Source organism: Saccoglossus kowalevskii, chromosome 20 (genome assembly GCF_978046115.1).
Source record: "Saccoglossus kowalevskii chromosome 20, keSacKowa6.1, whole genome shotgun sequence".
Classification (NCBI taxonomy): Eukaryota; Metazoa; Hemichordata; class Enteropneusta; family Harrimaniidae; genus Saccoglossus; species Saccoglossus kowalevskii.
In genome coordinates this window covers 31,878,954-31,903,917 of record NC_140660.1, presented here as the reverse complement: position 1 = coordinate 31,903,917, position 24,964 = coordinate 31,878,954, and the positions used below count along the sequence as shown (strand labels likewise).

General features: G+C 39.9%; 1 protein-coding gene across 1 annotated transcript in view; it reads right to left on the bottom strand.

The window, feature by feature from the left end:
* Positions 1-24,733, bottom strand: part of LOC144357902 (serine/threonine-protein kinase DCLK1-like) — a 79,276-nt gene extending 54,543 nt beyond the window's left edge. Inside the window, exons 1-2 of the mRNA XM_085494532.1 lie at positions 24,574-24,733; positions 19,631-20,125 (exon numbers count right to left, since the gene is read on the bottom strand). Coding sequence (XP_085350658.1) covers positions 19,631-20,024 — 394 coding nt within the window. The 5' untranslated portion in view covers positions 20,025-20,125; positions 24,574-24,733. The remainder of the gene's footprint in view (positions 1-19,630; positions 20,126-24,573) is intronic.
* Positions 24,734-24,964: the final 231 nt, after the last annotated feature.

Genomic DNA, 24,964 nt, shown 5'->3' with positions numbered 1-24,964 from the left:
ATTCATTGTCTTCCCATTGCGGCTAAACATAAATTGTCACAAATTAGCATGATAATCCTACCCTACCTAAAATTCATTGTCTCCCCATTGCGGCTAAACATAAATTGTCACAAATTAGCATGATAATCCTACTCTACCTAAAATTCATTGTCTTCCCATTGCGGCTAAACATAAATTGTCACAAATTAGCATGATAATCCTACTCTACCTAAAATTCATTGTCTTCCCATTGCGGCTAAACATAAATTGTCACAAATTAGCATGATAATCCTACTCTACCTAAAATTCATTGTCTCCCCATTGCGGCTAAACATAAATTGTCACAAATTAGCATGATAATCCTACTCTACCTAAAATTCATTGTCTCCCCATTGCGGCTAAACATAAATTGTCACAAATTAGCATGATAATCCTACCCTACCTAAAATTCATTGTCTTCCCATTGCGGCTAAACATAAATTGTCACAAATTAGCATGATAATCCTACTCTACCTAAAATTCATTGTCTTCCCATTGCGGCTAAACATAAATTGTCACAAATTAGCATGATAATCCTACTCTACCTAAAATTCATTGTCTCCCCATTGCGGCTAAACATAAATTGTCACAAATTAGCATGATAATCCTACTCTACCTAAAATTCATTGTCTCCCCATTGCGGCTAAACATAAATTGTCACAAATTAGCATGATAATCCTACCCTACCTAAAATTCATTGTCTTCCCATTGCGGCTAAACATAAATTGTCACAAATTAGCATGATAATCCAACACTACCTAAAATTCATTGTCTCCTTATTGCGGCTAAACATAAATTGTCACATGATATGTCAATGATGTTTGAGAATCTGATATGATTTTCCAGACTTTAGGCCAGACCCAAGGGAGAAAACTTTGGTGTAAACATCAGTTTTGTCAAGCTAATACAAAGTAAAAAAATTCTGAAGAAGAAAAAAAAAATCAAATTCTGAATACCCTACTTTTAAAATGCATGTTATCATGAACACTTTATTTTCTTTGGCATAATCAATTGTTGGTTACCGGTATAAAGTTGGTCATAAATCACAAGACAATGTTCATTGGTTTAATGTGTAAAATCATATTGTTCCATGGCACTATAAAATAGCTGTAGTGTGTTATTGCGACATATTTTGAGAAATTTGACCTAATATTTTTAAAAAACAAGTCATTGAAAATGACACAGTCCTCGTTAAATTTTTGAAAGTTCTCTTTGAGCTCGTCATATTAAAGCAGAGGGGTTGTCGCGAGCGTGTCTTTGAAACTTGAGTTCCAAGTGGCGTATACAACAGATTGTTTATTTACATCAAAACATGTGTTTCGTGTAGTAGAAATATGGCCAAAAATAAAAACAGTCGTTATTCGGCCATCTTTGATGTGATTATGAAACACACTGATATGTATGATGTATGTGCCAAATACGAATAAAAATAGTACATAAATTGTGGAAGTAGTAAGGCCAAAAAGTCAGATGGCTGTCAATCGGCCATCCTTGACCAGATTTTGAAACAAATTGTCATGGACATGCATCCTAACATGTATAAAGTACATGTATGTGCCAAATTTGAATGAAAACTGACAGAGCACGTCCAAGATACCGCATAAAACAAAATGCCTACCAGTCGACCATCTTCGATCCAATTGCGAAATAAATCGTCCGAACATGTATCCTAACATGTATAATCTATGTACCAAGTTTGAATGACAACTGACAAAGCATGTCCAAAATACAACATTTCCAAAAAACAAGATGGCAGCCATTTTGAATCGAATCGCTAAACCACTACATGTGCATATGTCTCACATAAAGTACTAGGCACATGCAAAGAATAAACAAAATCGGTCCAAGGGATTCTGAGATATGACTCTCGACAATCGCACGGACGCACAGACACACGGATGCACGGACGCACAGACGGAGAACGAATTATAAGTCCCCGTTTTCAGACTTCCCTTGAACGGGACTAATTATTGTTTTTGCAACAATTCCCTGGAGCACAATGTTAAAGGAAAAATTGCATTTTTTGATCCTTTTAAAATCGATATTTTTGAAATAATAGAGAACAACAAACAGTATCCCAATAGAGTCTGTTTGTGGCACACTCACCCAGGATACAAGCAAGTGGTTAAACCTTTATGGTATTCAACCACCAGTGGAATAGACTTCCTATAGAGTCTGTTTGTGGCACACTCACCCAGGATACAAGCAGGTGGTTGAACCTTTATGGTATTCAACCACCAGTGGAATAGACTTCCTATAGAGTCTGTTTGTGGCACACTCACCCAGGATACAAGCAAGTGGTTAAACCTTTATGGTATTCAACCACCAATGGAATAGACTTCCTATAGAGTCTGTTTGTGGCACACTCACCCAGGATACAAGCAAGTGGTTAAACCTTTATGGTATTCAACCACCAGTGGAATAGACTTCCTATAGAGTCTGTTTGTGGCACACTCACCCAGGATACAAGCAGGTGGTTAAATCTTTATGGTATTCAACCACCAGTGGAATAGACTTCCTATAGAGTCTGTTTGTGGCACACTCACCCATGATACAAGCAAGTGGTTAAACATTTATGGTATTCAACCACCAGTGGAATAGACTTCCTATAGAGTCTGTTTGTGGCACACTCACCCAGGATACAAGCAAGTGGTTAAACCTTTATGGTATTCAACCACCAGTGGAATAGACTTCCTATAGAGTCTGTTTGTGGCACACTCACCCAGGATACAAGCAAGTGGTTGAACCTTTATGGTGTTCAACCACCAGTGGAATAGACTTCCTATAGAGTCTGTTTGTGGCACACTCACCCAGGATACAAGCAAGTGGTTAAACCTTTATGGTATTCAACCACCAGTGGAATAGACTTCCTATAGAGTCTGTTTGTGGCACACTCACCCAGGATACAAGCAAGTGGTTGAACCTTTATGGTGTTCAACCACCAGTGGAATAGACTTCCTATAGAGTCTGTTTGTGGCACACTCACCCAGGATACAAGCAAGTGGTTGAACCTTTATGGTATTCAACCACCAGTGGAATAGACTTCCTATAGAGTCTGTTTGTGGCACACTCATCCAGGATACAAGCAAGTGGTTAAACCTTTATGGTATTCAACCACCAGTGGAATAGACTTCCTATAGAGTCTGTTTGTGGTACACTCACCCAGGATACAAGCAAGTGGTTAAACCTTTATGGTATTCAACCACCAGTGGAATAGACTTCCTATAGAGTCTGTTTGTGGTACACTCACCCAGGATACAAGCAAGTGGTTAAACCTTTATGGTATTCAACCACCAGTGGAATAGACTTCCTATAGAGTCTGTTTGTGGCACACTCACCCAGGATACAAGCAAGTGGTTAAACCTTTATGGTATTCAACCACCAGTGGAATAGACTTCCTATAGAGTCTGTTTGTGGCACACTCACCCAGGATACAAGCAAGTGGTTAAACCTTTATGGTATTCAACCACCAGTGGAATAGACTTCCTATAGAGTCTGTTTGTGGCACACTCACCCAGGATACAAGCAAGTGGTTAAACCTTTATGGTATTCAACCACCAGTGGAATAGACTTCCTATAGAGTCTGTTTGTGGCACACTCACCCAGGATACAAGCAGGTGGTTAAACCTTTATGGTATTCAACCACCAGTGGAATAGACTTCCTATAGAGTCTGTTTGTGGCACACTCACCCAGGATACAAGCAAGTGGTTAAACCTTTATGGTATTCAACCACCAGTGGAATAGACTTCCTATAGAGTCTGTTTGTGGCACACTCACCCAGGATACAAGCAAGTGGTTAAACCTTTATGGTATTCAACCACCAGTGGAATAGACTTCCTATAGAGTCTGTTTGTGGCACACTCACCCAGGATACAAGCAAGTGGTTAAACCTTTATGGTATTCAACCACCAGTGGAATAGACTTCCTATAGAGTCTGTTTGTGGCACACTCACCCAGGATACAAGCAAGTGGTTAAACCTTTATGGTATTCAACCACCAGTGGAATAGACTTCCTATAGAGTCTGTTTGTGGCACACTCATCCAGGATACAAGCAAGTGGTTAAACCTTTATGGTATTCAACCACCAGTGGAATAGACTTCCTATAGAGTCTGTTTGTGGCACACTCACCCAGGATACAAGCAAGTGGTTAAACCTTTATGGTATTCAACCACCAGTGGAATAGACTTCCTATAGAGTCTGTTTGTGGCACACTCACCCAGGATACAAGCAAGTGGTTAAACCTTTATGGTATTCAACCACCAGTGGAATAGACTTCCTATAGAGTCTGTTTGTGGCACACTCATCCAGGATACAAGCAAGTGGTTAAACCTTTATGGTATTCAACCACCAGTGGAATAGACTTCCTATAGAGTCTGTTTGTGGCACACTCATCCAGGATACAAGCAGGTGGTTAAACCTTTATGGTATTCAACCACCAGTGGAATAGACTTCCTATAGAGTCTGTTTGTGGCACACTCATCCAGGATACAAGCAGGTGGTTAAACCTTTATGGTATTCAACCACCAGTGGAATAGACTTCCTATAGAGTCTGTTTGTGGCACACTCACCCAGGATACAAGCAAGTGGTTAAACCTTTATGGTATTCAACCACCAGTGGAATAGACTTCCTATAGAGTCTGTTTGTGGCACACTCACCCAGGATACAAGCAGGTGGTTAAACCTTTATGGTATTCAACCACCAGTGGAATAGACTTCCTATAGAGTCTGTTTGTGGTACACTCACCCAGGATACAAGCAAGTGGTTAAACCTTTATGGTATTCAACCACCAGTGGAATAGACTTCCTATAGAGTCTGTTTGTGGCACACTCACCCAGGATACAAGCAAGTGGTTAAACCTTTATGGTATTCAACCACCAGTGGAATAGACTTCCTATAGAGTCTGTTTGTGGCACACTCACCCAGGATACAAGCAAGTGGTTAAACCTTTATGGTGTTCAACCACCAGTGGAATAGACTTCCTATAGAGTCTGTTTGTGGCACACTCACCCATGATACAAGCAAGTGGTTAAACCTTTATGGTATTCAACCACCAGAGGAATAGACTTCCTATAGAGTCTGTTTGTGGCACACTCACCCAGGATACAAGCAAGTGGTTAAACCTTTATGGTGTTCAACCACCAGTGGAATAGACTTCCTATAGAGTCTGTTTGTGGCACACTCACCCAGGATACAAGCAAGTGGTTAAATCTTTATGGTGTTCAACCACCAGTGGAATAGACTTCCTATAGAGTCTGTTTGTGGCACACTCACCCAGGATACAAGCAAGTGGTTAAACCTTTATGGTGTTCAACCACCAGTGGAATAGACTTCCTCTAGAGTCTGTTTGTGGCACACTCATCCAGGATACAAGCAAGTGGTTAAACCTTTATGGTATTCAACCACCAGTGGAATAGACTTCCTATAGAGTCTGTTTGTGGCACACTCACCCAGGATACAAGCAAGTGGTTAAACCTTTATGGTATTCAACCACCAGTGGAATAGACTTCCTATAGAGTCTGTTTGTGGCACACTCACCCAGGATACAAGCAAGTGGTTAAACCTTTATGGTATTCAACCACCAGTGGAATAGACTTCCTATAGAGTCTGTTTGTGGCACACTCACCCAGGATACAAGCAAGTGGTTAAACCTTTATGGTATTCAACCACCAGTGGAATAGACTTCCTATAGAGTCTGTTTGTGGCACACTCACCCAGGATACAAGCAGGTGGTTAAACCTTTATGGTATTCAACCACCAGTGGAATAGACTTCCTATAGAGTCTGTTTGTGGCACACTCACCCAGGATACAAGCAAGTGGTTAAACCTTTATGGTATTCAACCACCAGTGGAATAGACTTCCTATAGAGTCTGTTTGTGGCACACTCACCCAGGATACAAGCAAGTGGTTAAATCTTTATGGTATTCAACCACCAGTGGAATAGACTTCCTATAGAGTCTGTTTGTGGCACACTCACCCAGGATACAAGCAAGTGGTTAAACCTTTATGGTATTCAACCACCAGTGGAATAGACTTCCTATAGAGTCTGTTTGTGGCACACTCATCCAGGATACAAGCAGGTGGTTAAACCTTTATGGTGTTCAACCACCAGTGGAATAGACTTCCTATAGAGTCTGTTTGTGGCACACTCACCCAGGATACAAGCAAGTGGTTAAACCTTTATGGTATTCAACCACCAGTGGAATAGACTTCCTATAGAGTCTGTTTGTGGCACACTCACCCAGGATACAAGCAAGTGGTTAAACCTTTATGGTATTCAACCACCAGTGGAATAGACTTCCTATAGAGTCTGTTTGTGGCACACTCACCCAGGATACAAGCAGGTGGTTGAACCTTTATGGTATTCAACCACCAGAGGAATAGACTTCCTATAGAGTCTGTTTGTGGCACACTCACCCAGGATACAAGCAAGTGGTTAAACCTTTATGGTATTCAACCACCAGTGGAATAGACTTCCTATAGAGTCTGTTTGTGGCACACTCACCCAGGATACAAGCAAGTGGTTAAACTTTTATGGTATTCAACCACCAGTGGAATAGACTTCCTATAGAGTCTGTTTGTGGCACACTCACCCAGGATACAAGCAAGTGGTTAAACCTTTATGGTATTCAACCACCAGTGGAATAGACTTCCTATAGAGTCTGTTTGTGGCACACTCACCCAGGATACAAGCAAGTGGTTGAACTTTTATGGTATTCAACCACCAGTGGAATAGACTTCCTATAGAGTCTGTTTGTGGCACACTCACCCAGGATACAAGCAAGTGGTTAAACCTTTATGGTATTCAACCACCAGTGGAATAGACTTCCTATAGAGTCTGTTTGTGGCACACTCACCCAGGATACAAGCAAGTGGTTAAACCTTTATGGTATTCAACCACCAGTGGAATAGACTTCCTATAGAGTCTGTTTGTGGCACACTCACCCAGGATACAAGCAAGTGGTTAAATCTTTAAGGTATTCAACCACCAGTGGAATAGACTTCCTATAGAGTCTGTTTGTGGCACACTCACCCAGGATACAAGCAAGTGGTTAAACCTTTATGGTATTCAACCACCAGTGGAATAGACTTCCTATAGAGTCTGTTTGTGGCACACTCACCCAGGATACAAGCAAGTGGTTAAACCTTTATGGTATTCAACCACCAGTGGAATAGACTTCCTATAGAGTCTGTTTGTGGCACACTCACCCAGGATACAAGCAGGTGGTTAAACCTTTATGGTATTCAACCACCAGTGGAATAGACTTCCTATAGAGTCTGTTTGTGGCACACTCACCCATGATACAAGCAGGTGGTTAAACCTTTATGGTATTCAACCACCAGTGGAATAGACTTCCTATAGAGTCTGTTTGTGGCACACTCACCCAGGATACAAGCAAGTGGTTGAACCTTTATGGTGTTCAACCACCAGTGGAATAGACTTCCTATAGAGTCTGTTTGTGGCACACTCACCCAGGATACAAGCAGGTGGTTAAACCTTTATGGTATTCAACCACCAGTGGAATAGACTTCCTATAGAGTCTGTTTGTGGCACACTCACCCAGGATACAAGCAAGTGGTTGAACCTTTATGGTGTTCAACCACCAGTGGAATAGACTTCCTATAGAGTCTGTTTGTGGCACACTCACCCAGGATACAAGCAGGTGGTTAAACCTTTATGGTATTCAACCACCAGTGGAATAGACTTCCTATAGAGTCTGTTTGTGGCACACTCACCCAGGATACAAGCAGGTGGTTGAACCTTTATGGTATTCAACCACCAGAGGAATAGACTTCCTATAGAGTCTGTTTGTGGCACACTCACCCAGGATACAAGCAAGTGGTTAAACCTTTATGGTATTCAACCACCAGTGGAATAGACTTCCTATAGAGTCTGTTTGTGGCACACTCACCCAGGATACAAGCAAGTGGTTAAACTTTTATGGTATTCAACCACCAGTGGAATAGACTTCCTATAGAGTCTGTTTGTGGCACACTCACCCAGGATACAAGCAAGTGGTTAAACCTTTATGGTATTCAACCACCAGTGGAATAGACTTCCTATAGAGTCTGTTTGTGGCACACTCACCCAGGATACAAGCAAGTGGTTGAACCTTTATGGTATTCAACCACCAGTGGAATAGACTTCCTATAGAGTCTGTTTGTGGCACACTCACCCAGGATACAAGCAAGTGGTTAAACCTTTATGGTATTCAACCACCAGTGGAATAGACTTCCTATAGAGTCTGTTTGTGGCACACTCACCCAGGATACAAGCAAGTGGTTAAACCTTTATGGTATTCAACCACCAGTGGAATAGACTTCCTATAGAGTCTGTTTGTGGCACACTCACCCAGGATACAAGCAAGTGGTTAAATCTTTAAGGTATTCAACCACCAGTGGAATAGACTTCCTATAGAGTCTGTTTGTGGCACACTCACCCAGGATACAAGCAAGTGGTTAAACCTTTATGGTGTTCAACCACCAGTGGAATAGACTTCCTATAGAGTCTGTTTGTGGCACACTCACCCAGGATACAAGCAAGTGGTTAAACCTTTATGGTATTCAACCACCAGTGGAATAGACTTCCTATAGAGTCTGTTTGTGGCACACTCACCCAGGATACAAGCAAGTGGTTAAACCTTTATGGTATTCAACCACCAGTGGAATAGACTTCCTATAGAGTCTGTTTGTGGCACACTCACCCAGGATACAAGCAGGTGGTTAAACCTTTATGGTATTCAACCACCAGTGGAATAGACTTCCTATAGAGTCTGTTTGTGGCACACTCACCCAGGATACAAGCAAGTGGTTAAACCTTTATGGTGTTCAACCACCAGTGGAATAGACTTCCTATAGAGTCTGTTTGTGGCACACTCACCCAGGATACAAGCAAGTGGTTGAACCTTTATGGTGTTCAACCACCAGGTAGGATTGTAACTCTGGTCTACCAATCACAAGTCTGATACAACAATATCGGTGACCTGTTTAGTATATTTTAAAGCATTATGTTTTCTTTTTGATGTGAATAATAATTTATAAATTTGATGTGAATAACAAAGACTGTTAAAAGAGTTTTATAATCACAGTTGAAATGTATTTTACCAACTTGAGTAGCCTAGCAAGAAGTGAAGTATCTAAAAGTGCTTACTTACAAACAATGACCACATTTCACACAATGGACTAATGTATTGTGTTTCTTTGTTATTATAGAAGCATACAAAGTACATGGCCTCCAGGTACATGTATACTTGTGTCTAATTAACCCCCTGACTTAAAAGAAATGTGTTGACACATAATACCAATTGAGTCAGTAGTGTTTCCATGGTGATTATTGATTTGTAGTGCCATATATGTGTATCATTCACAATACATTTTCAGTCTCAGTAGCGATCTCACAAAGAGAAAAACAAAACTCAAAATAATTTAATTTCACCCACACACCCAACTTTTTCATCTTATTGCTCTCATGCATCTATAAAGTGTAACTTAATTTTCAAACTGGCTATCGGCTGCTTTTGTTTTTCATAACAAACTTATACTTTAAAGCAAGTATCATTGTCATCAATAATTTTAGCTTATTCTTTGTAGTATTTATGTTATTACTACATTGTATGAGACATATTTTGAAAGATTACTCTGCACAATTCAAATGTGTTGTAAGTATTGGAATCAAGCTAATGCACCTCAATGTGGAGGGGTAGACTGTGTTTAAGGGGCAAATGAAATGTCATCAGGTATTGCTACAATACTGTTCAGAGGAGGGGGTAGACAGTGTTTAAGGGGCAAATGAAATGTCATCAGGTATTGCTACAATACTGTTCAGAAGAGGGGGAGACAGTGTTTAAGGGGCAAATGAAATGTCATCAGGTATTGCTACAATACTGTTCAGAGGAGGGGGTAGACAGTGTTTAAGGGGCAAATGAAATGTCATCAGGTATTGCTACAATACTGTTCAGAGGAGGGGGTAGACAGTGTTTAAGGGACAAATGAAATGTCATCAGGTATTGCTACAATACTGTTCAGAGGAGGGGTAGACAGTGTTTAAGGGACAAATGAAATGTCATCAGGTATTGCTACGATACTGTTCAGAGGAGGGGGTAGACAGTGTTTAAGCGGCAAATGAAATGTCATCAGGTATTGCTACAATACTGATAAGAGGAGGGGGTAGACAGTGTTTAAGGGACAAATGAAATGTCATCAGGTATTGCTACAAAACTGTTCAGAGGAGGGGTAGACAGTGTTTAAGGGGCAAATGAAATGTCATCAGGTATTGCTATGATACTGTTCAGAGGAGGGCTGGACAGTGTTTAAGGGGCAAATGAAATGTCATCAGGTATTGCTACGATACTGTTCAGAGGAGGGGGTAGACAGTGTTTAAGGGGCAAATGAAATGTCATCAGGTATTGCTACAATACTGTTCAGAGGAGGGGTAGACAGTGTTTAAGAGGCAAATGAAATGTCATCAGGTATTGCTACGATACTGTTCAGAGGAGGGGGTGGACAGTGTTTAAGGGGCAAATGAAATGTCATCAGGTATTGCTACAATACTGTTCAGAGGAGGGGTAGACAGTGTTTTAAGGGGCAAATGAAATGTCATCAGGTATTGCTACGATACTGTTCAGAGGAGGGGGTAGACAGTGTTTAAGGGGCAAATGAAATGTCATCAGGTATTGCTACAATACTGTTCAGAGGAGGGGGTAGACAGTGTTTAAGGGACAAATGAAATGTCATCAGGTATTGCTACAATACTGTTCAGAGGAGGGGTAGACAGTGTTTAAGGGACAAATGAAATGTCATCAGGTATCGCTACAATACTGTTCAGAGGAGGGGGAGACAGTGTTTAAGGGGCAAATGAAATGTCATCAGGTATTGCTACAATACTGTTCAGAGGAGGGGGTAAACAGTGTTTAAGGGACAAATGAAATGTCATCAGGTATCGCCACAATACTGTTCAGAGGAGGGGGAGACAGTGTTTAAGGGGCAAATGAAATGTCATCAGGTATTGCTACAATACTGTTCAGAGGAGGGGGTAGACAGTGTTTAAGGGGCAAATGAAATGTCATCAGGTATTGCTACGATACTGTTCAGAGGAGGGGGTAGACAGTGTTTAAGGGGCAAATGAAATGTCATCAGGTATTGCTACAATACTGTTCAGAGGAGGGGGTAGACAGTGTTTAAGGGGCAAATGAAATGTCATCAGGTATTGCTACGATACTGTTCAGAGGAGGGGGTAGACAGTGTTTAAGGGGCAAATGAAATGTCATCAGGTATTGCTACAATACTGTTCAGAGGAGGGGTAGACAGTGTTTAAGGGGCAAATGAAATGTCATCAGGTATTGCTACAATACTGTTCAGAGGAGGGGGAGACGGTGTTTAAGGGGCAAATGAAATGTCATCAGGTATTGCTACAATACTGTTCAGAGGAGGGGGTAGACAGTGTTTAAGGGACAAATGAAATGTCATCAGGTATCGCCACAATACTGTTCAGAGGAGGGGGAGACAGTGTTTAAGGGGCAAATGAAATGTCATCAGGTATTGCTACAATACTGTTCAGAGGAGGGGGTAGACAGTGTTTAAGGGGCAAATGAAATGTCATCAGGTATTGCTACGATACTGTTCAGAGGAGGGGGTAGACAGTGTTTAAGGGGCAAATGAAATGTCATCAGGTATTGCTACAATACTGTTCAGAGGAGGGGGTAGACAGTGTTTAAGGGGCAAATGAAATGTCATCAGGTATTGCTACGATACTGTTCAGAGGAGGGGGTAGACAGTGTTTAAGGGGCAAATGAAATGTCATCAGGTATTGCTACAATACTGTTCAGAGGAGGGGTAGACAGTGTTTAAGGGGCAAATGAAATGTCATCAGGTATTGCTACAATACTGTTCAGAGGAGGGGGAGACGGTGTTTAAGGGGCAAATGAAATGTCATCAGGTATTGCTACAATACTGTTCAGAGGAAGGGGTAGACAGTGTTTAAGGGGCAAATGAAATGTCATCAGGTATTGCTACAATACTGTTCAGAGGAGGGGGAGACAGTGTTTAAGGGGCAAATGAAATGTCATCAGGTATTGCTACAATACTGTTCAGAGGAGGGGGTAGACAGTGTTTAAGCGGCAAATGAAATGTCATCAGGTATTGCTACAATACTGTTCAGAGGAGGGGGAGACAGTGTTTAAGGGGCAAATGAAATGTCATCAGGTATTGCTACAATACTGTTCAGAGGAGGGGGTAGACAGTGTTTAAGCGGCAAATGAAATGTCATCAGGTATTGCTACAATACTGTTCAGAGGAGGGGGTAGACAGTGTTTAAAGGACAAATGAAATGTCATCAGGTATTGCTACAATACTGTTCAGAGGAGGGGGTAGACAGTGTTTAAAGGACAAATGAAATGTCATCAGGTATTGCTACAATACTGTTCAGAGGAGGGGTAGACAGTGTTTAAGCGGCAAATGAAATGTCATCAGGTATTGCTACAATACTGTTCAGAGGAGGGGGTAGACAGTGTTTAAAGGACAAATGAAATGTCATCAGGTATTGCTACGATACTGTTCAGAGGAGGGGGTAGACAGTGTTTAAGGGGCAAATGAAATGTCATCAGGTATTGCTACAATACTGTTCAGAGGAGGGGGTAGACAGTGTTTAAAGGACAAATGAAATGTCATCAGGTATTGCTACAATACTGTTCAGAGGAGGGGTAGACAGTGTTTAAGCGGCAAATGAAATGTCATCAGGTATTGCTACAATACTGTTCAGAGGAGGGGGTAGACAGTGTTTAAGGGACAAATGAAATGTCATCAGGTATTGCTACAATACTGTTCAGAGGAGGGGTAGACAGTGTTTAAGGGACAAATGAAATGTCATCAGGTATTGCTACGATACTGTTCAGAGGAGGGGGTAGACAGTGTTTAAGCGGCAAATGAAATGTCATCAGGTATTGCTACAATACTGATAAGAGGAGGGGGTAGACAGTGTTTAAGGGACAAATGAAATGTCATCAGGTATTGCTACAAAACTGTTCAGAGGAGGGGTAGACAGTGTTTAAGGGGCAAATGAAATGTCATCAGGTATTGCTATGATACTGTTCAGAGGAGGGCTGGACAGTGTTTAAGGGGCAAATGAAATGTCATCAGGTATTGCTACGATACTGTTCAGAGGAGGGGGTAGACAGTGTTTAAGGGGCAAATGAAATGTCATCAGGTATTGCTACAATACTGTTCAGAGGAGGGGTAGACAGTGTTTAAGAGGCAAATGAAATGTCATCAGGTATTGCTACGATACTGTTCAGAGGAGGGGGTGGACAGTGTTTAAGGGGCAAATGAAATGTCATCAGGTATTGCTACAATACTGTTCAGAGGAGGGGTAGACAGTGTTTTAAGGGGCAAATGAAATGTCATCAGGTATTGCTACGATACTGTTCAGAGGAGGGGGTAGACAGTGTTTAAGGGGCAAATGAAATGTCATCAGGTATTGCTACAATACTGTTCAGAGGAGGGGGTAGACAGTGTTTAAGGGACAAATGAAATGTCATCAGGTATTGCTACAATACTGTTCAGAGGAGGGGTAGACAGTGTTTAAGGGACAAATGAAATGTCATCAGGTATCGCTACAATACTGTTCAGAGGAGGGGGAGACAGTGTTTAAGGGGCAAATGAAATGTCATCAGGTATTGCTACAATACTGTTCAGAGGAGGGGGTAAACAGTGTTTAAGGGACAAATGAAATGTCATCAGGTATCGCCACAATACTGTTCAGAGGAGGGGGAGACAGTGTTTAAGGGGCAAATGAAATGTCATCAGGTATTGCTACAATACTGTTCAGAGGAGGGGGTAGACAGTGTTTAAGGGGCAAATGAAATGTCATCAGGTATTGCTACGATACTGTTCAGAGGAGGGGGTAGACAGTGTTTAAGGGGCAAATGAAATGTCATCAGGTATTGCTACAATACTGTTCAGAGGAGGGGGTAGACAGTGTTTAAGGGGCAAATGAAATGTCATCAGGTATTGCTACGATACTGTTCAGAGGAGGGGGTAGACAGTGTTTAAGGGGCAAATGAAATGTCATCAGGTATTGCTACAATACTGTTCAGAGGAGGGGTAGACAGTGTTTAAGGGGCAAATGAAATGTCATCAGGTATTGCTACAATACTGTTCAGAGGAGGGGGAGACGGTGTTTAAGGGGCAAATGAAATGTCATCAGGTATTGCTACAATACTGTTCAGAGGAGGGGGTAGACAGTGTTTAAGGGACAAATGAAATGTCATCAGGTATCGCCACAATACTGTTCAGAGGAGGGGGAGACAGTGTTTAAGGGGCAAATGAAATGTCATCAGGTATTGCTACAATACTGTTCAGAGGAGGGGGTAGACAGTGTTTAAGGGGCAAATGAAATGTCATCAGGTATTGCTACGATACTGTTCAGAGGAGGGGGTAGACAGTGTTTAAGGGGCAAATGAAATGTCATCAGGTATTGCTACAATACTGTTCAGAGGAGGGGGTAGACAGTGTTTAAGGGGCAAATGAAATGTCATCAGGTATTGCTACGATACTGTTCAGAGGAGGGGGTAGACAGTGTTTAAGGGGCAAATGAAATGTCATCAGGTATTGCTACAATACTGTTCAGAGGAGGGGTAGACAGTGTTTAAGGGGCAAATGAAATGTCATCAGGTATTGCTACAATACTGTTCAGAGGAGGGGGAGACGGTGTTTAAGGGGCAAATGAAATGTCATCAGGTATTGCTACAATACTGTTCAGAGGAAGGGGTAGACAGTGTTTAAGGGGCAAATGAAATGTCATCAGGTATTGCTACAATACTGTTCAGAGGAGGGGGAGACAGTGTTTAAGGGGCAAATGAAATGTCATCAGGTATTGCTACAATACTGTTCAGAGGAGGGGGTAGACAGTGTTTAAGCGGCAAATGAAATGTCATCAGGTATTGCTACAATACTGTTCAGAGGAGGGGGAGACAGTGTTTAAGGGGCAAATGAAATGTCATCAGGTATTGCTACAATACTGTTCAGAGGAGGGGGTAGACAGTGTTTAAGCGGCAAATGAAATGTCATCAGGTATTGCTACAATACTGTTCAGAGGAGGGGGTAGACAGTGTTTAAAGGACAAATGAAATGTCATCAGGTATTGCTACAATACTGTTCAGAGGAGGGGGTAGACAGTGTTTAAAGGACAAATGAAATGTCATCAGGTATTGCTACAATACTGTTCAGAGGAGGGGTAGACAGTGTTTAAGCGGCAAATGAAATGTCATCAGGTATTGCTACAATACTGTTCAGAGGAGGGGGTAGACAGTGTTTAAAGGACAAATGAAATGTCATCAGGTATTGCTACGATACTGTTCAGAGGAGGGGGTAGACAGTGTTTAAGGGGCAAATGAAATGTCATCAGGTATTGCTACAATACTGTTCAGAGGAGGGGGTAGACAGTGTTTAAAGGACAAATGAAATGTCATCAGGTATTGCTACCACAGTGTTAATTTAAGCCCCACACATAGGTTATATTGTCATGACCCATGGGTGGGGATTTTTTTTTTAAATGTTAAATTCCCATATCCAGTCCTTACTCCTCCTCAAGTTCCCCTATCCAGTCCTCACTCCTCCTCTAGTTCCCCTATCCAGTCCTCACTCCTCCTCAAGTTCCCCTATCCAGTCCTCACTCCTCCTCAAGTTCCCCTATCCAGTCCTCACTCCTCCTCAAGTTCCCCTATCCAGTCCTCAGTCCTCCTCTAGTTCCCCTATCCAGTCCTCACTCCTCCTCTAGTTCCCCTATCCAGTCCTCACTCCTCCTCAAGTTCCCCTATCCAGTCCTCACTCATTCCCAAGTTCCCCTATCCAGTCCTCACTCCTCCTCAAGTTCCCCTATCCAGTCCTCACTCCTCCTCTAGTTCCCCTATCCAGTCCTCACTCCTCCTCAAGTTCCCCTATCCAGTCCTCACTCCTCCTCAAGTTCCCCTATCCAGTCCTCACTCCTCCTCTAGTTCCCCTATCTAGTCCTCACTCCTCCTCTAGCTCCCCTATCCAGTCCTCACTCCTCCTCAAGTTCTCTTATCCAGTCCTCACTCCTCCTCTAGTTCCCCTATCCAGTTCTCACTCCTCCTCAAGTTCCCCTATCCAGTCCTCACTCCTCCTCTAGTTCCCCTATCCAGTCCTCACTCCTCCTCAAGTTCCCCTATCCAGTCCTCACTCCTCCTCAAGTTCCCCTGTCCAGTCCTCACTCCTCCTCAAGTTCATCTATCCAGTCCTCACTCCTCCTCTAGTTCCCCTATCCAGTCCTCACTCCTCCTCTAGTTCCCCTATCCAGTCCTCACTCCTTCTCAAGTTCCCCTATCCAGTCCTCAATCCTCCTCTAGTTCCCCTATCCAGTCCTCACTCCTCAAGTTCCCCTATCCAGTCCTCACTCCTCAAGTTCCCCTATCCAGTCCTCACTCCTCCTCAAGTTATCCTATCCAGTCCTCACTCCTCCTCAAGTTCCCCTATCCAGTCCTCACTCCTCCTCAAGTTCCCCTATCCAGTCCTCACTCACCTCTAGTTCCCCTATCCAGTCCTCACTCCTCCTCAAGTTCCCCTATCCAGTCCTCACTCCTCCTCAAGTTCAAAAACACTTCTACATGTAGGTGTATAAATGTTATGTTAAACTCAGACTGCATCATACATGTGATAGTCCACTACAGTAGATATACTTGTTATTCTACCCAAGACATGATATCTTGTCAAGCCTCCCATTTTTGTACCATATTTATATTCAGGGCCACAATGGCCAAAGCACCCACCCCTTTCAAAATGTAGAACATGTCTTTTTAGCTAGCATGTTATTTTAGCTAATTCTGCTAATTTGTAATTTTGCTAATCTGTAATTTTGCTAATTCAGAATGTAAATGTAGCTAATTTTAAAAAATGTATATTTACACAATGAGCTTGTCAGCACTTATGTTATATTGAGATTTTGTTAATTTTGGCTTTGAGCCAAATTGGCATGTAGCCATTTCAAAGTGTTTTACAGTATTTCAACACAAACATTGATAGCACTCAAACAAGGGTAATTCACTTCCACAGTAAAAAAAATAGGCCAATGGCCTGTTGCTCAACGACTATTGTACAAAAGATTAGTGCTGTATATGCCACAACTTTTCGTTTAAATTTGTATTTTTAAATGAAATATCGCCAAACAACCACACAAAGTTGTCAATGGAATATTAAACACATGTATGCCTAACACCAAAGCATTGGAAATAGTGGTTAGTTGAAATTCAATTTTTAAACAAAAAATGACAAAAATATTTGCCAAAATACACACCGAGTATCAAAGCATTCAGGCTACCGGTTTTGAAGAAGAAGTCGAAAATAGAATTTTTGACCAAAAATGACCATTTTAAAATAGTCTGAACTGAAATCAGGTCGGGTCTTAACAGCTGTTTTTTTTTCTTTATTTTCGACTTAAGTTTCTACCTTTCTACTGTTGATGGGTTGTGAAACTATTTCATCTTGATGACGATGGTCCGAAATTGGTCGATTTCACAACAAAAACCACAAGAAATGGAAAAACTATGACGCCTCATGGCGTCACGATAACTTCTTCAAGATGGCGGCAAACACAGGGATTTCATGGTAGTTTTCCGTGGTTTTCGTCTTTAAATCGACCAATTTGGGACCATCGCCCTCAAAATAATTGATGAAATAGTTCCGGGACCCATCGCCAGTAGAAAGGTAGAAACTATAGTCGAAAATAGTGAAAAAAAAACGGCTGTTACGACTCAACATGATTTCAGTTCGGTAAAATAGGGTAACTCGCAAAGGATGGAACTGTAGCTCCATGGTTTCGCGACGAACAAAATAACTGACAGCGAAACCAAGTGAGCTAACAGAACTGCAGCTAGGTTCAACCACAGTTTCATTCAACACAATGGCAACAGCAGACTGCAACCTCTGCAGTCGATCCACACAACCACAACTTTCGGAAAAGACTTCTGCCAGTCACTAAATTCTACGCAAACACGATTTTGTCTGTCCTAAGAGTTCCACAACATCCATAACCACTTTAGTTCAGTCTTTGGAAGGAACTCAGTCGATTTAACAGGAGAATCGACCTGACCACACAGACGGAAACGATTCGACTGACCGACACAGGGACGCACAGACTTATTCATAAACAAAGTTATTCATACTATAGATGGCACTCTCACTATAGACCTCCACAGTAGAGTTTTGGGGGGCTAATTTGCATAATTTTGGCAGATCGACTTCACATGAACAAATTACCATCACTCATCATACTCATCATACACTCATCAAGGCATCCACACACTAAAAATCGAGTCAAATGGTTCGGTGGTTTTTGAGAGGAAGTCGTGCACAGACAGACAGATAGACAGACGGATGACAGACACAGGACAGAAACCCATCCCATAAGCTCAGTGGACCTATGGTCCGTTGAGCCAAAAATGATATAAGCAATAGCCTGGAATTCACAGAAAATTGCATCAGTACAGTATTTTGTTTTTCTGTTAATATACTTAACCAATCAGGTATTCTGATTGGCTCTTAATATACTTAACCAATCAGGTATTCTGATTGGCTCTTAACATACTTGACCAATCAAGTACATGTATTCTGATTGGCATTTAAAATTTTTGACCAATCAGGTATTCTGATTGGCTGTTAACATACTTGACCAATAAGGTATTCTGATTGGCTGCTAACATACTTGACCAATCAGGTATTCTGATTGGCTGTTAACATACTTGACCAATCAGGTATTCTGATTGGCTGTTAACATACTTGACCAATCAGGTTGTTGTAAATTAAATCATACAGTACACAACATGACAGACATGGTTGAAATATAATATTCATATTTTTGGAACATTTGTGTTTGTTGCTCATTGTAAAAATGTTGTTAAATTCAATGATGACACAACTAAGGTAGATTGATACCTTGCTGACATATTGATCATTTGTGTTAGATTCAAAATTTGAGTAAACTTTGATAACAACATGAAACAACCTCTTAAGGCCAATAAACACAACATTCTGGTGTACAATGCATTGCTACCTGGTATACATGTATGCCAATAAAGGGTACAACTTCACATTGCCGACCACTAGCATTGTTCATGACAACACTTATGAAAAACTATTTGAAAAAAAAAATCAATGCTTAATAAATTGGAATACTTTTCTGTGAAATTATTTGAATATTCACAGTTTAATTCAGAGTGAAATTTGCTATTTTTCTTTTCATTCTAAATTAATAGGGAATAGAACATTAGATGTGATTATAAATAGAAAATGCAATAGCAAATATGTCATGATTTAAATTAGATGTGATTATTTAAAATTTGTGACGATGAAAGTGGCACTAATTTATTTATGAGATTGGAAAAATTCATAAATGTAAGTCTGGTAAAAATCATCAAAATTGAATTTTTAGGGCCAAGGTATATATTTTAATTTCTTTTCCTGTTTTAAAACAAGTTTTATGCCAAAAACATTTAACATAGTGTAAGCACAAATTGAAGGAATGCTTGGCTAAATACTAATCTCTATTTACTTATGTAATTTTTTAGAGTCCCCATGGATTTCCTTTCCCTTATTTTTACTTACGTTTTGAACTAGGATGCCAACCTGGTCTTTGAAGTTTTCCATATCTCAATTTCTTGAAACTTTCAAATGAGGCACAGACGTAAGAACCGCCATCTTCTAAATCATCAATGTCATAAATAGCTGTACCATGGTCTACAGTGTAAATACGACGTACTCCATACGGTAACGAAATCGATTTAGTCAGGTCACCCAACAAGTCATTAAATGTCAAATAACGGTGAGGTGTAATATACAGTTTCTTGCCAGGAAAAAATCTGTCACCATTGCGAAAAAATGTGATTTTTCTTGGTCGTCGATGTTCAAGATATTGGTCTTCTGTGGCATCAGCATGCTGTTGTGAGACTGATGCATTGATGTTGTATTTATGGGTATCCCATGATGCCATTGTAGCCATTTTTAAATTGACAAAACTTTATATCAAAATGGCTGCAGCCTGTTTCAGAGCAAAAGTAGAACTCTTCAAGGTGCCACGACAACCTCAATGTTTACATGTTCCTAGATGAATAAATAAATAAAATAAATCATTGTCATTATAGTTCCCATATAGTTTATAGAATACATTGGGTTTGAGTGGAAGACATGAAATGTTTCCATTATAACAAGGTTACACTAGACCCAGGTTGTGTTCCTATCTGATATTTCAACTAAAATCGTACAAGTTTGATTAAAACTGGTCTCGTCTTCTGAAAACTGGGTGATGTATATGTACAAATCTTGTCATAATAAAAACTTAAAACAGCTGATAAGAATATCAAATAAAATCAATCTGAGAACTGAAACAATGTTGAACAAAAATAAAATTGACTACATTGAATTAAATTGGCTACATTGAATCAAATTGCGAAAACAAATTTTACATTTTACTCCCTCTAAAAATGCAATCACCTAATTTTCTAAAATTTGGAGAAAGTATAAAAGTTTACCTGGTTTGTTAAAGGTTTGATTATCACTGATTAGAAGTATAACAATGCAGCATTATGGGTAATCTACACTAGCAGTAATAAAATCTTGGAATGAAAATTAAATAAAATTATTATACATCTGTCACTGTATCAGATTATGTAATTTTGCATCCTAACATATTATGAAATGTGAATTCCAAATATGAAATAATTTCCAAGATTGCAGATGCTTTTCATAATCATAATATTCAGCTTGTTGCTCAGCTCTGAGATTCGTGTAACAAGTGGCTAGTTCAGGGAGCACTCAAATGGAACACAACCTCCACTATGTGTCAGCCAACACTTCTGCTACTATTTGCATGCATACTTTGGGATCAAACATCTTTTACCGATAGTTTATATTGTGTTCCCTTGTTAAATGATTCAATGTCAAGTATTTTGTTTAAATAATAATAATTTTCTGATTTCTCCGATGCATGTAGAAGAACATATAAATCCAACATCAGATGATTAAATTACCACTCATTTGAACCCTAGAAATAACGTCCTCCACTAATAGAAATAGCTGCCATGTCACATGTCAAATATGCAACCAATGAACCATGACACACCACTGAAAGTGGACAATACTTCAAAAAGGTCTAGAATAAAGTGAAAAAGTTATGTTTTGTGAGCTCCCGTGACAGTCTTGATGGTCCCTTAATCCAATTTATGAACAAATAGGGTTAAAAGACGATCACAGTTACACACATTACATGCATTTTCAACACATTACATCCCATGGGACCCATATTAAAGTGCCTGTGCAATGCCTACTCACATGTTTCCCATTTTAGATGACTACTCATATCCAAGCAAATTCAAGATATTTCTTGTGCTGTAGCCACGCTCACCTATCCTGAAATAGTCGACTGTTTCTGAATTTCCGACTCTTGTCGAAAGTGCGCCATCAAATGCCAAAATATGAGAGGAAGCCATACCCTTGAGCAGTACTTTTATAACACTACGTCATTCAACATACTTTTAAACGATATACATTTTTTGGTCCATGTTTCTTTTTTTTGTCTATTTTATATTTTTTTGAGAGAGTTTCAAACATTTATGATGGTTAAACGTTGTGTTGTTGGCAGTTGCAGTAATGCGTATAGTCATAGTTTAAGTAATCACACGTTTCTAATCAATCCGAAGGTGTGACGTCAGTGGTCGAAAGCCGGGAAAACAACGAGAAAGGTTGGGGTGGACCTTTTTTTACAGTGTCATATGTAGTGTCCACTTCACCTCAGATTCTTTTTCCGAAAAACTGTCCTCGTCCATGACAACCAGATTTTAAAGAGAAACGTCTACAACTTAAACAATTTTGAAAGAAATAGATTCCGGACCAGAAGAGAGAGGGGCGTATTTCAAATGATTTGACTTTTTTTGCGATCTTGATTATCGTTTCATAGAGACCATTTAGTCTGTGTTATGTAAAAGTTAGCAATAATTTATGGAATATGAATGCGGGCTTAGGCTGTCAATGTGTTGTCACCAAGTAAATTTGTAATATGATGTCATAATTAGGACAATCACACTAACTCGAATCCACTCTGAATTTGTGTGTATGTGTGTCGCTCTCAATTATTTTTATTATCCAATTAAACGCCGTCATTCACGTACTTGTTGTGACTCGACGCGTTCACCAATTTCAACTGAATGTCAATTTATTTCCACGCGGATGTTATTTATTTAGTAACTGTGATTTGTCTCTTTTTTAATTATTTCTCTATTTTAATGATCACTATATTTTTATATGTTTAGAATGTAAAAATAGGTTCCCTTTTTAGTTTAATTTTGAATGTTGTTTTTTTACGATTGATGAAATAAAACAGTATAGTTACGTGCCTCGTAAGATTAAAACAAGACAATTCAGATGTCAAATTTGATTTTGTCCAGTGCCTGTGTCCAGCGACAGTGTACAAACGTGCGTTGAGACAGTGACAGTGACCAGCTACACCATATCTAACTCAACCCCATGGAACAAACTTGATACTACGTGTTCATTATGGTCCATTCTTCATCAACTAACAAGTACATACATGTAAGTGGCAATTTAATCAAAGATGAGAAAACTGCACAAAACTGCCTTATTTACACATATAGGCAATGCAAGCTGCCCAGCAAGTTCCCCTTCTGACGTCACAAGGAAATTTCTGTATGCAAATAAGAAGCTAATGAGGAGCCTTGTTTTAAAATACACAAAAATAAAGTTGCCATAGACTGAGTTTAAAAGGCATTTCTCCACTTAAAGAAAAAATTTATGCTTAAAAAAATAAAAAATAATATAAGGTTATTACGAAGATACCTCAAAATATGCACGAAGACAGTACAGCGGCAGTATCAACTGACGTGCAGCGGAGTTCGATGTCACAGCGTACTGTCTGAGTACATACTTTGAGGTATCTTCGTAATAACCTTATTATTATACATCTTTTCCTACCAAGGATACATCATGGGAATGCCGAAATCTAAAAAGTTTAGAACATAATCAGCGAACTTCTTTGTATGGAGTCCGGTCAAACCCTGGTGGCAGCCATGTTTGTTTTTATTATTAGAGGGCACTTATGCGCGTAATCGTTCCATATTTGGAATACGCATTCCCTTATATGGTAGGATGAAAATACCCCGTAAAATACCACAAAATTACGGCACGCTGCAATCTATGGCATTACGGTGACAGGTGTATAATAATAATATTTATGTATCAATGGATAAGTACTTTGGACATGACAGTCACAATGCCTTGCATCATTCAATATCCCAAAAAACACTAATTCTTCCACCAGAACTGAGTACTGTAAAACCATTTATTTTCACTGACAATTAATTTCACTATTTTGATGTTAACACATTTCATTTTTTGAAGGAAAAGTTGTATCATTATTTTTAAATGTTCACATACATTTAATCTAGTGGATTTTACTTATCAGTGAAAACAGTGAAATGAAAACCCAGTGAATAATTAATGTATTTACAGTAGCATATTTGCATTATTAGTAGTGAGCACTGCTAAAACTTGACTACCTAACCTTGGTAATGTGCTTAAATTTTACCCATAACTACAATTTGCTCAGTTTTGGCATACATATGCTAAGTAATATCCTAAAACAACAGTAAAAATATAAACAATGAAATAAAGAAGCAGAGTTCACAGCATTATAACTGTAGTCATTTAATTACTGCTATTGAATAGTCTAAAATGACCTGTTTTTGATTATTTTTCAGGTAAAATATTTAAATTCAGCAATTTATATTCTTACACATGTAATGTGCCCAGCCAAAATATTTACCTTATTTTTAACTTGTCCCTTCAAGATTGCTTCCCGACTGTAAACCTGGTGCCACACACCCCTCCACCAACGCAATTTTAAAGTTTATAAAATGCAATTTTTTCGGTTTATGTACACTTCCAAACTAAGACGTACTTCTAATAAAACAAATAACTTCGAATATTACAGCCATGTTGTCTAACTATATGGCGTTCCTTATCCTATGAAGAAGGTTGCAAGTAGTTTTAATAACACCTAAGTACACAAGTCAACGGCTGACAACTAAGACGTACTTTCTGTCACTAATACACAATATGTATCGTGTTCAGTACACGATATAAACACAGAAGAGTGGAAACGAAAAACCTATCGTGATTGTCATTAACAACCTGATATGCGCGAATGGAGTGAACGTCTTTCATGGTCAATGTACCTTGGTGTGTTATCGGTGAGAATGGCAGGTAATGTTACCAACTGTGTTCAACACGGCGGTGTGTGATCAACATACATCAAACAAATCGAACTCGACACAAACATTTCAACACCAACACAAATCTAAAAATAGCGTCAAAATGCTAGCCGCACAGCCATGTTATTAATAATGTAATCTCACATGTACAAACGATTAAAAACCAATTTACCAGCGGCGACTAGAGAGCCCCACTCAACGGTAAATAGCCATTTTGCTAGTGGCAAGCAGCCGATCAGACCCACATCCGATTATCTGTATTCTCACCTTAATTCCCGACACACTTGTTGCCTTTGTTGTATACTAGACCAGGATGCCACATACACTCACTAAATCTGGGTAAACATCGCTGTTTCTTGTCTTTTCGTCAGTTTAGAAGACAGACACAGTTAGTAAATGGTCCGTATACGACGTCTGGTTAATTAGGTATTGCCAGTCACGTGATTTATATTCGCCATTATTATGCAAATTAGGGTTACCATCGCTGCTTGGTAACCAGGCACTCACAGTCGCGGCAGCTCTATACAGAGAATGGCGGAAATAACATTTAAAGTCACTGATTTAATTAAAAATAAACAACGAGTATTTTGAAAGGTAACTTTCGTTGTTATGTTCACGGTTGAGTCAGGGGGTGACTGTCATTCAACTCTACGGTGTG